This window comes from Trachurus trachurus, assembly GCF_905171665.1.
Source record: "Trachurus trachurus genome assembly, chromosome: 3".
Lineage (NCBI taxonomy): Eukaryota > Metazoa > Chordata > Actinopteri > Carangiformes > Carangidae > Trachurus > Trachurus trachurus.
Genome location: NC_139893.1, coordinates 18,084,456 through 18,097,561, shown reverse-complemented (window position 1 = coordinate 18,097,561; position 13,106 = coordinate 18,084,456). Strand labels below are relative to the sequence as shown.

Here is a 13,106-nt window from a genome sequence, read left to right as displayed (position 1 = left end):
TAATTACTTGCTCTTTTGGTATCTTTCCATGAGCTAATAGCACATTATATGTCCTGCTTTATGATTATGACATAGCCTACTTATTATTCATGACCATCCATAAAGACCACACACTGTATGCTTCGTGATGAGTTATAACTGTACTGAGAGATTATTGGCCAAACTTTATACATTTTGACATCAAATTAGTGTTTTTCTCTTTTTAATGCTGAATTGTAAATAAATGTATATTGACATATTATGAGGTTCATTAGCCGCACATCTCATGACTTCACCATGCAATATATGTGGAAAAGAGGAGCAGCTCAACCTCAGGAGACTGAAAATGTGAGTGTGGATGTGATCAGACTGTGTCAGCAAAAACAGCCCATCAACAGTTGAATAGAGAGGAATATTATAGTAGAGGTGCAGCAAGCAAACCCACTGTTGCAAAGAAAAATGCACAATTCAAAGTTGAGTGGTGCAAAAACAAGAGTCATGGGTCAGAAGTGATATGGTCAGATGACTCATCCTTCACCATACGTGTGGGGTGTGTACACCACTGCCTCAGTCTGCTGTGTGCCATTTATAACCATATACATTCCAGTTTTTCTGTTAAATAAATGATCAAAGATGTATGCGCATGTGTTCTTGTGAGTTTGAGAAGAGCCTTTCAGCTATTTGAAACAGTAATTTTCATTACTGTCATCCTCACAGCAGTGGGTCCTACTGTTTGAGAATCAGTGCTGGATTATAAAGCAGTCAGCGTGATTGTGTGGCAGTCAGTCACTGCCACAATTACTGCCCCAGTAAAATATGTTAATGATGCATAGCTGCCATTCTGTTTCGGTTTGGTCTGGTAATTAGTAGCCTTTCAATTTTACAAGTATCCGTGGGAGTGAGCTTGTTCTGTGATATTGCTGTATAAACTTTATTGATTAAACTGGAGGTCAGCTGTAAAAAAAAAAGAAAAAAAGAAGACGTCACAAAAAAGAGATTATTGAGCGGTGATGAGGTTAGGGATTTTATAAAAGGTCAGTGATCACTTTGCTCCACCCCATGTTTTTGTCCTTGTTGTATTACTGTGGTGATCCTGTGAGGTTTGTGTATTTGAATGCTGAGTACAGTAGCTCATGTGGTGGTTGCTTTTCATCTTCCTCAAGGTCAGGGACACCTAGCTCCATCTGACAGCACAGTGTCTCCTGAATAGGTAAGGAAATACCACAGACTCACTGACAGACAGAAAGAACAGTGCCCCCAGCTGGAGGTGCAGAGGAGCCACCACATCATGCATCATTCATGTCAACTGTACAAAGGGAGCCGCGATGATCAGAATGCTGAATGAACTCTGTGTACAAAGACAGATATTTTCTACACCCCTCCCTGTTCCTTCTTTTTAACGTTTTTTCTTTAACTTCTGTATTATCACACAATTTCCAAATTAAACTTTTGTGTAAAAAAAAAAATACCCATCTTCAATAATCACGTGTCCTTCATTTCCAGATGGGTTTAATCAACTACTGTGAAATGTTTAGTGAACAAACACTGCACGCTACGGTCCATGGTTCATGTTTAGATATGTAAATGAGGTTGGTGTATGATTGCCTTGCCACAATGTTATTCCACCTCCTTCCGCTGGAGGGGTGCCCTCTGCATACTTGGCCCGGAGGAAAGCGTCTCCATAGAAACTAAGACAAAGGTGGCACATGGGCTTAGAGGGTGACTGGGCAAATGGTTTTTCTTTCGGAGGACAATGACACTGGGGTGCACTGGCACTGGGCCGCAATTGAGAGCATCAAGCAGTGATATTGAGTGTGGAACAACAGACACTTATTTTTACCTCATTTAAAGTGAATTTGCACCCAGTGATGAGGGCAAATAATATGAAACAAGTGGACAGATGTGTGTGTGTGTGCATACAAGTGGTGCTGCACACTATCTCTACATGGTGTTAGAGCAGGTCGTCCAATGATCAGAGGGGTGGCAGTTCAAATCCTGCTCTGTCCCGGTTGCTGCCGTAGTGTCCTTGGGCAAGACACCTCGTGACACCAGTCTGCTCGGGTCGTGGTGAATGGTTGAATGCGATGTATGATGTAAATGTATGACGTTTTGGGTATCGTTGCAGGTATAGTAAAAGCGCTATATAAATACAGACCATTTGCCATTTACATTTGGATCAAATTTTAGTGCAAAGCAAAAGCAAAATGTTATGCTTTAAAATGATAATACAAATAAAGAAGTTTGATGCTCTGCATCTCATGGGTAAACTGCCAACTTCTTACTTAATTTAAATTTCATAAGTCTTGACCGATTTAGAGGGAATATAAACAAAACTATACACTTCAATAAATAAGACTCTCTACAGTATCTGATGTTCAATAAATGCTGATGCTGAGATGTTCCCTCACCCTTCATTTCCTCTCTTTGCCTCTTCATCCTCCTTCTCTCTCCCCCCTGCCCTTCTCATTCTCTCACTGTCTCTCTTGATACTTAATATCCTGCTTTCTATCTACACCCCATCCAACATAATGACAAAGTGCGCAGCAAAGAGGGCCCAGAAAAGACTCATTGTGTTGCATTAATGTGTTGGCAAAGCTTATGGGGCGGGAAATCTGACTTTCCCAGTCTAATCTATGCAGAGTGAAGCACTGTTAGTGGAGCTGGAGTGGGAGGGAGTAGGTGGGCTCTGTTAATACAGAGTAGGACCATTACGCCCTGAAAGACGCAGCCCTTGTTATAATTAGTTTAAAGAGTAGACTCTGAATTGGTGTTTCAGCTGAAGACTGCAATGTATCAAAGAAAGGCGCTCATCTCAGTGCTGCTGTAAATGGTGGCCTCACTGGTTAAGAGTAAGAAAGACTGACAAACAAAAGAAAGAAACAACAAAGGGAGATCACATTAAGCCCACTCCTCTGTGGATTTATGTGTAAGGCACGATGGCCTTAGAACAACCTGTCAGAAGCTTGTCTAGACTAAAACTACTTCTGATAAATATTAATGGAGAAAGGAGAAGAAAAATGAGAAAGTGGTGGGAGTGACAGTGTGCGATAAGGGGGAGTGAGAGAGGAAAGCTTTCCCAGCTCTCTCTCCCCAGTGACCTTGATTTGACAGACTGTAATTTGACATTTAATTAAAGATGTATTTTGTTTTATTACCTGATAATTTATGGGGTTGTACAGTGCAGCTTTCATCCTTTCTCACCCCAATGACACTGCATTGCACTTAATTCTGGTTTCGAGCCAATCTCCCTCTGCCGGTCCAGACTGTAACTGCTCAGATATTTAGAGGTACTTTGGCATTGACTTCTTCTTAGATTATGGACTTGTTACAGATCTACAGTAAACCTCAGAGCCAGGCCAGCTTAAGGTGTTTGTTTTTGAAGTGTACACCTGCCTCTACACAATATGAGCCCAGTGACCGCCCACTTGTCAGATAATCAGATCGGAAAATGTTCTGTTGGATAAATGGATGCTCATGAACATAGGGCCTTGACATGAATGTTACGTCATTAGTTTTCCAATATTGCACTCTCATTGTCAATGAGAGTGGGACCCTAATCAAATAATTGCAAAAAACTATGGCTTTTGCTTGATTCACTTTGTTCATTTTCACAAATTTTAATTTTATCTATAGGAACCTTTTCAAATATGCAGGTGTATTGCTGAAGAGTTAAATGTCTTGTTGAAAAGCAGCTGAACTGCAACTGACTTTAAAACATCAAAAACATTTAATGAGAACATCAAATGTTTCAGACCTTTGTCAGGATGAGTTTTTTGTTAAAGCCCCACTATGTAGGATTCGTGGTACTGGTACTCTGGTTGAGAAGAGCAACTGTGTCTGTGACACGACCCTGCTCAATCCTGCAGCAGCGGCACCATTGATCCTATAAACCATTGTTCTACCACTTAAAGGTGTACAGAAAAGAAAATTGAATTTAAGCCCACTCTGGGTCATAAAATTAGTGTAATAACTTATCTATCAGACGATGTAGGCCAAACTTTGTGCAAAAGTCTATTTTTGAGTAAATCCGGGATGAAAGTGTGTATTTTTTTTTTCCGCATTGGATTATACGTCAGCCTGTACACGATTCACCAGCCACTGATATTGGATCTGTAATCCGTCATTCAAACGTCTGACGCACACACACACGGAGCTCGGGCTCGCCCCAAGCTTTGAATATCCCGCCCGCTCGATAACGACCAATCAAATTAATTTTCCTTACTCGGGTAAACTCGTGTTGCAGCTCGTGACAACTTGGCGCGACAAACAGGACAAACGGCCATTTCTGTACACCTTTAAATGAGTTTAGAAACACTATTTTAAGGTTGAAAAACTACACAATGTTGCTTTAAAGTGACTTGTCCTTCAACACAAGTCTTGCATTGCCGATCCCCAAAAAACGGTGAAAGTAAATGAAAACACACTATTCATGGTCCCAACAGTCACAAAAAGTGATGAAAACACAAGTCATAAAAGCACATGTTAAAACTGGCTTCTAAGAATCCAAATAAAGCATCAAGTGGCCATGATAAGTTTGCTCATCCTATTCATTGACCAATTCAGTCAAACAACTGAACATTTCCATCAGAGCCATCATGTTGAAAATGAAAAAGAAAAACTTATAATGAAAGTCAGTAAACAAAACAAAACAAAACAAAACATGAAATTAGAATTAAATGAATTACTGTGAGTAAAAAAAAAAAAAAAAACCTTTTAGTAATAGCAACGTTTAAGTTTATATTATGGTATCAGATCAACACCTCTGAATTTCAATCTGATGCCCTTGAACCAGCAGTTTAACACACCCTTGCTCAGGATTAGCTGCTCAGTGGCAGCAGAGTCTGGTGGATGAATGAAAACTTGATTTGTCACACAGCAGTCCTGCCAGTCTATTTGTACTAGCCATGTTCAGGCAGGCTGCAATTCAGTTCAGAGTGCAACAAGGTTGTTGAAAGCCACTTACAGTCCAAATTGCTATGTCCTGCTCTGACTCTTCAATCTGTGTAGGAGCACCTTGCAGTTTCACTTGATTTTATGGTTCAGGCTAGGTATTGCACTTGATATAGCGCTAAGTTATTAGTGGAGAAAAGATCTGAGAAGTCACTAACTTATTTTCACAGTTTACAGTTTTACAAGATAGTTCTCCCAAAAGACTAAAATTAATAGTTAAAGCAGAAGTAAACAATCCGGTCGTTTTGGCTAATGCTGCGTTCCAGGCAGGCTTTTGAAACCGTAAGTTACGGCTTCAAGTCACGACTTACGACTTTGTAGCGTTCCAGGCAACCCGCAACTCGCGTTTCTCCAACCTGATGCCTGTGAAAGTCACTATAACGGCCACTCGTAACTTCCGACCCGTGAACTCGTACCAGATCGAACTGGTACGACTTCACAGGTCGGAAAAACACTAGTTACGGATTGCCCTGAACGCACCATAACGTCTTGTCAGCCGACGGAGTTAGCAGCCCCCGCCCTCGTCATGGATCTATTGGTCCTCGTCCCTACGTCACCACATTCAGGCGCATCCCTTGGCTGCACACACAGCCCTTCATGCCGTTCTCTCTCCTCATTGGATAAAACTTGTAGGATACGAGAAAAGTTTTCTCCTCGGCTCAGAGCAGAGCAGAGTGACTGAAAGACCCGTGTTTCGGTCCAAACACTCTATGTAAGTGATTGATGTCGGAAGATATAACTATTTAAGACTTATATTAACACAAAAATATCGCTTACTTCTGCTTTAAATTGAAAACAGAAAGTTACAGAAACCTCATTGTGAGTTAGATTTGGACAAAAGCCCAGAGAAAAAATTTATTGAATTGAAACAGTGTCTCTGGCAAATCGTTTGGGCTGATTACAGTACTTTGTGTCTGTCTTGTTGGCGGGAATTTGCAATGATAATGTAAATGATCCCCAGAGGAAAAGTCATTTGGGTTTTCAGGAAGATGAATCAGTAGAGAGATGTGGTTATCATCGTCTGAGTAACAAATCAAATCACATGATAAGTGTGAGAAACCAGACAGCAGGTTGGGTTAATTAAGTAGAATATGTTGTGATCTACATGTAGGCATTAAATTGTTCATGTGGTGTAATCTGAAATTAATAAAAGATGCTCGGACTTGACAGTTAGGATTAAGTGGTTTGATGCCAGAAAGAGAATTTTAATACTAATTAATATAATTAGTGAGATAGTTAGTTAAATCTAGATAAATAATTATCACTGTCACAACATAAATGTCATAAAATTAAGCCTGCACTAGTCCTTCTGTCACATCATAAATTACAGTTGACCGACACAGTGATGGATTGATTCGGTGGTAATTAATAAACCATTTTGCACATTTGTATGCATACTGAGCTATAATATTTGCATCCATAATGACATTAACAATGCCTCACTGAGCAATATCAGCACTGAGGATGGTATATCCCATTTGCTTCAATATTATTTTTGCATCAAAAAGTATATTATTATATTATATATATATATATATATATATTATTTTACTTATATTATTATTTGATTCCCTGCTGGTGATGGATTACCATTCTGAAAATTACATGGTAAAAAAAAAGCCAAGTGCAGAAGAAACGGTTTGCTTGGTTACACTTTACTCCCTCTCAACAGTGAAACAGTGACCTCCGCTGGTGAGCCAGAGTCCACACTATAACTAACACTACACAAAAAACGTTCTGCTTTGAATATTTGACATTCCTTGAAGAGTAAGGAACAAACATGTACTTCATCATGTACTAAGTCTTGTTGAAGTGATCACTATGCAGAAGAGGCACTGTCAGAGTTGTTATTGGATCATTATTAATGATGCATGGAATCATAGTATGTAAATGATAATGTTTTAATTGAATTGAATTGAATAAATCTTAATCTGAACTAGTCACACAATGTCATAAAGTGGAAATATAAAGTTACCTACTCGGTTTATAGGAATACATTAAAATTGCAGTTTCATGCAGTAGTTGAGTCTATGTATTTAGTTACCCAACACTACAGTAGCTACTTATGTTTCCTTTTATTTGTTGTCATATGTGGAAACAGAAAATACAAATATAACCTACACTTTTTTGGGGGGAATTGATGCCTGTTTATTGTGAAGAAATGAAAAATATCAACGTATGTATTATAAACACATGTTTGTATTAATGTTATTTGTTTATTTTTACGTGTTTTCCTTTAACGTCAGACACACGATGCCGGGTTTACCTCAGTCGGTGAGTCGCTTTCAGCACCATGGACAGAGATCTGAACGCTGATTGGGTCAACGACACAACGCCGAGGATTAGAGTAATCCGCCTATTGGTCTGAATCAAAGTGACAGCAGAGTGAAGCCGGCTGATTGGCCGAGAGACAGGACAGTCAGGATTTGTTCCTCTATCCATACCGTTCATAAGAAAATATAATAACAGCCTAATTGTTGCACGTAGGTACTGTATCGACTGATTGGCAGGCGCAGACTTTTCAACCCGCACCAGTGGCCTTCGCCGGAAACTTTGCAGTGTCAAAGAGAGAAGCGGCTACTCTGTGGAGGAGGTAAGCAGATTAGGTTTCCCTCGGAATCCGTAATTCCTGGCCATGGTGGCCGGCTCTCTGTCCAATTGTCTGCGCACATGCAGCGAAAATTGCTGCCTCGTTTCATCCAACAAAATGCAGCTTGGATGTGATTGCAACCGGGTCCCCCGGAGTGTGCGTGTGTGTGTTTTCACTTGTTACTTGAAATCGTATCACTACCAACCACTGAGACATGCCTGTAGGGCTCACATATTAAATCCCCCGGTAGGATGTCTACTGTAGGTGTAGCTTATAGCACTCTCTGTCACGTTTATTTCTTCCCATAAAGTTTGGCGATATAGGTGGAGTGAGATAAACGGCAAATGACCACACTGGCCTATAGAAATAAGTCACTCTAACCTGCAGTTTATTCTGCTTTGACAGGCTCAAGAGACTGAGGAAGGAGTGAATCAAAGCGGTAGACTTGACACAGTGTGGACATGGCAGGTCTGTAATTACATAGACATATACTGGAATAAAAGAAAGATTGCTATATGCAACCTGCAATATCTAACAGATGTGAAATTATATGTTGCAGAGCCCAACTTCCCTCCACTGCCTGGATTCATTCCATTCAAGCCATGTTTCTATCAGGACTTTGATGAGATCCCTGAGCAGCACCGCAGCTTGTGCAAGAAAATGTACCATCTGTGGATGCGTGAGTGGCTTTTGGGATATTCAACTTATTGTGTTACATTGTCCTCACATCAAAACTGCCATATAAACTTTGGAGTTTCAGGTATGATTTAGTTCTGCAGAGGCCATCTGCCACAGTCTGCTACAGAAGGAAGAAGCTCTTAAAACAGAGTGAAATCATCTGAATTCACCTCCAGGTCTCATAAACGACTCTTCTTCTCTGGGGTTAGCTCATGATAAGAACAATGTAACAGAAGGGCAATGGTTTTACAAGGGTCCTTTTGGTCCAAAAAAGATTTTTATTTTTATTGGCTGTGACTGTGATACCCTGACTGGTTTATTTGCTAATGAGTCATAGCGCTGACCAGATGGCCAAGGTTTGAGGAAAGCTGTTAACTTTGAAATTGTGTTAAACAATTTTTTGCCAGAAGCACTTTCATCAAAGTTTATTACACCATAAACAAGCAGTACAGTGATATTTGTGATATTGCTCTGCTCTGGAAGCTCCCTGCTCGTCCATGAAACTCTGTAAGAGAGCCAGTGGGAGAAAGAGTGGCAAGAAAAGTGATGTATGTGCTGTTACATTCATTTAGCAGGTAGGAATATAAAACAAAGCTGAATAACCATAAAAGAATAACATGAAAATGTTGAAAACAAAGGTACTGGTGGACGATTAATGCACTCCAATATATCTGCTGTAAACCGCCAGTAATTTATTTGCAGGACGTTGTCAACAAAATCATACAGCCATGATCATATATTTCTTGCTCTGAACTCTCCATCATTACTTCTTTTCTTTCTGCAGGTGTCCTATTTTATGTAATCGATAAACATAAGCAGGTATTCAAAGTCCCGATCTGCCTCTGTATCTATTCCTCTTGTGTTGCCATAGGTGACTATGTGCAGGTATTGCATGCATGTTGCTTTTAAACCTCAGCATTATTCAGTTTTACTAAGCATTTCTTCCTCATTCCATGCATTAAAGTCATTTGAAGCCAACATTTTTTCCCCCTCTTCTGTGTGTTTGGAAAACTGAAGTATTTACTTAATAGCTGTCATGTTGCAGCTGTGTTTTGCTTCAGATTTCCTCACGAGGCAATTTTCTCTATAGACCGAGATTTAAAATTGATTGGCCTTCTTTGCTAGTTTAGAGAAGAAATATGAAACCCAAGCGCAGCGCTCCACTTAGAACCAAGAGCAACTAAAGTGTTGCAGACTGTACATTCATAAGGTTACTGAGAATCCATTGAGAAGGACACATACATAAAAAGACTATTCAGGGAGCACAGGCCAACTTGTGTGTCAAGCATTATAATTTTCTATTTCACATTATGTTAATGCTGGCTGTCTTCCTTTCCACTTTTTTTTCTAAACACTTCTATGCATGTGCATGTGTGCGTTAATGTGTACTGAATGGATCAGTATCACTCCTTGCATCAGAGCCTGAAATGTCTCTGTTGTGGGGTCTTTCAGTGAACAGTGCCACGCTTGCGGTGAATCTCGTTGGCTGCTTTGCTTGGATGTTTGGCGGAGGTGGAGTGACCAACTTTGGACTGGCTATTATCTGGCTCATCATGTTCACCCCCTGCTCTTATGTCTGTTGGTTCAGGCCCATCTACAAGGCCTTCAAGTAAGTCTACGACAACACGCTCATTATAAAGTTGTGTTTTGTGTTCCTGCAATTTGATTTTGTTGTAGTTGTTTTAAATATAAATAAACAGTAACACACATTATTGATATGACACAGAAATATTAATGTGTTTTATGGAGGCATAATATAATAGAATCTAATGTATGGTGGCCCTGAGAGCTCAAACTGCAGCTTAAGAAAACACATACAAAGACAGAAAGTCAGAAAACAACTTGACAATGCATGTGTTTCAAAAACTCACACTACCTGTAATTGTAAGACTGCACTGCACAAACTCACAACACAGTAGGTAGAAGTGTTTCCAGACAGACAAAAAAATGACAGACTGTGAAGCACGCTTTTGTTCAGTGACTCTTGACTTAAGAAGTCATGAAGATTGCAAATATGTATCCTGTTAGCTTTGCCTTAGCCTTTAGCTGTTTGTGTCACTTCTGTTCCGAGTTTTTGCAGAGTAGGTGCTGTCAAAATGTATGAATTTGTTTGTGTTTACATGGGTTTTCTTATGTTGCAGTGCATTGTACCATTGTAGCTATGTTTGTGTACAGAAATTGGATATAGAAATAGTACCACTATGAACACTGTATTGTCCTTTGATGTTCGTATTTCTACCTTTATGTTGACTTGATTTTCCTCTTTTATGCACTCTCACACTAATATGTTCCAATTTGCCACATCAGAAGACTACAACAGATACAATAGACAGGAATCTTCCTACAAGGAAGCCACTTACGTGAAGATGCTGAGGCTCAGTGGGTCCACTTCTTTACTTTCTCTCCTCTAGAGGCCCAAATACTTTTCTAAATAGAAAGAACAAACAGACTGCACATGTATACCGTGCATACTTTTTGTGCAAAAAATATGACATGTACCAGCCTGAAATGCTTCACTGAGTATTTGGAGTATACAAGTATTTGTATACTGTACTGTATATACTGCCTACATTCAAACAGGGTGAGGGCGACAAAATGAAAATTTCAGATTGGGGCTTTGAGCTCATTTTGCCTCCATCAGACACTTTAAATGGTCCAGACAGATTAAGATGATAGTAAATGGATCATCCACAACAACCTTTTGTCCAGGGGCTGTGTAAATTTGTATTTCCCTGCTGTCAAGGAGATCTTGTCTTATGAAGTGACACACAATACAGCACTAACATGTGACCACCGTCTGGGCTGCCAAAGGAAATATCATCTTTAATCATTCTTCTATCTGTGAAGCTTGGACATTTTTCTTGTTCTCTGGCCACTATGCACAGTCGAAGCCAACGTGTTGTCTAGTACAGTGAATGATGCCCTGCTGTAAAATGCAGTGCAGATTGTATAACCTAGAGAGGGGTCAGGAAGAAGTGGTGCACCTTCACAGAGGAAGTGAGCTGCTGCCACACTCTGCCACATGTGTCATCACAGCACGGCACCGGGAGAGGACGTTAGCACAGTGTGTCCACGACAGCACTTAACAGCACTTGAAACCAAATTAAGATAAAGGGACTATAATGACACAAAACAAAATGTAAATGTGCAAACTAGTTATAGTATATTTGAGTTGGTAAGTATGAATATATTTTGCCTTTTTTTCTTTTTGTCTCAGGAGTGACAGCTCCTTCAACTACATGCTGTTCTTTTTCGTGTTCATGGCTCAAGTTGGCATCAGCATCATCCAAAGCATCGGCATCCCAGGATGGGGAGTGTGGTAAGAGAATCAAAATGCACACAGTATATTTCTCTCAAAAGTTGCATTTTACACCCAACATTTAGAATACAAAGGGAATAAGATTCAGATTTTTTTTTCAATTAATGATTACAATAAATTAATAATTTTCTTTTTATGTTTAGTTCTTTTAAAGAAAATCTTTGGAGATATAAACTCACATAAAAACAGCTTTAGTCTCTTTGTCGAGTGATGCTACTGTAGATCTCACTGACGAAAAAGTAACTGTGAATCAGTCGTAAATTAATCAAAGGAAGTCGTGTTGCTTGATAAGAGACTCATACGAGTCAAGTTAAACTCAAGTAGCTCAGTCATTGTTAAAGCAATTAAATAAAAAAATCACAAGTCGTTTTAATAAAGCTATAAAAATGTGCTTTTGAATGGAACGTTTTGAGCCGAGGCAACGAGAACAGTTGTGTAGACCAAGACCTTGTCCGCTGCTTTCATTAACATGACAGTGATGGACCATCAGAAATTGCCCTCATATAACATTTATGATAGTCCTATTATTAGATTTTGAGAGGCCGTTAAAAAACTCCTCAAAATGTCACCTGACTCAGGCTGATGATCAGAAATTACTTTTATGAAAGCCTTCATAAAGTTTATAAATGTCACCATGTGCAATTGGATATCCTCATGTATGAGCTATAAAACTTTTTAACTTGGTATCACAACACTCAAAGTCCACAAAGTTATTGGCATTTAACATCCAGATGTTCAGTGTGGTATCATGAAAAATACCAGACGATCCAATAACAGATGATAATGGATCATGTTGTGTTCATAGTCTGAAATTGATGAATGTTTTGATTAAATTTAATGGTTAATGGTTAATGTGTGTCTTCTTCAGTGGCTGGCTGGCAACTATCTCCTTCTTCAGCTATAATATTTTGATCGCACTCATCATGCTGGTCCCGACTATCATGTTTACTGCTGTGGCCTCACTGTCCTTCATCGCCCTCACCAGGGTAAGATTTTATCTATAGAGGTGTTATGAAGTGAAGAATTATGGGATGTTTTTTGTCAACAGTGAGTTATCATTTTCTATACCTTCTATACAGTCAATCTGCCAGATGTTTTATCAGAGTTTTATGATTCATACCAAATATAACTATGTTGTTCACAATCACATCTAAATAAAATAAAATAAATTAAAGTACATGGCCTTTAAAATATATGTGATACTATCAACCAAAGCAATTAAAGCCACTCACCTTTTGTTGTTGATAATTTGCAATCTCGCCTTGCTGCAGATCCATAATTTCTACCGTGGCAGTGGGAACAGCATGACCAAAGCTCAGGAGGAGTGGACCACAGGAGCCTGGAAGAACCCTCACGTCCAAGCAGCGGCCCAGGACGCCGCCATGGGGGCCGCTGCAGGAGCCATGCAGAATCAGTACCAACCCAGCCCGCAGTACAACGACAACCAGATGTAGCCTCTTGAGGAGAAGAGGTGTCATAGAGGTGACGTAACGGTTCTGCCAAAGTTTAGGTGACAGGGTTAGGAAGGATTAGAAACGTCTCATCATGTCCCGCACTATTGTTTCAGAGAAAAAACATCACTAGTAAAAT

At 39.7% G+C, this 13,106-nt stretch overlaps 1 protein-coding gene across 1 annotated transcript; it reads left to right on the top strand.

The window, feature by feature from the left end:
- Positions 1-7,980: 7,980 nt before the first annotated feature.
- LOC311008123 (secretory carrier-associated membrane protein 5-like) lies at positions 7,981-12,970 on the top strand (the record flags this gene model as incomplete). The annotated part of the gene is made up of 6 exons (XM_084001559.1): positions 7,981-7,987; positions 8,079-8,198; positions 9,650-9,806; positions 11,415-11,516; positions 12,385-12,502; positions 12,788-12,970. 6 exons carry the CDS (start codon positions 7,981-7,983, stop codon positions 12,968-12,970), a joined length of 687 nt encoding a protein of 228 aa, XP_083857685.1.
- Positions 12,971-13,106: the final 136 nt, after the last annotated feature.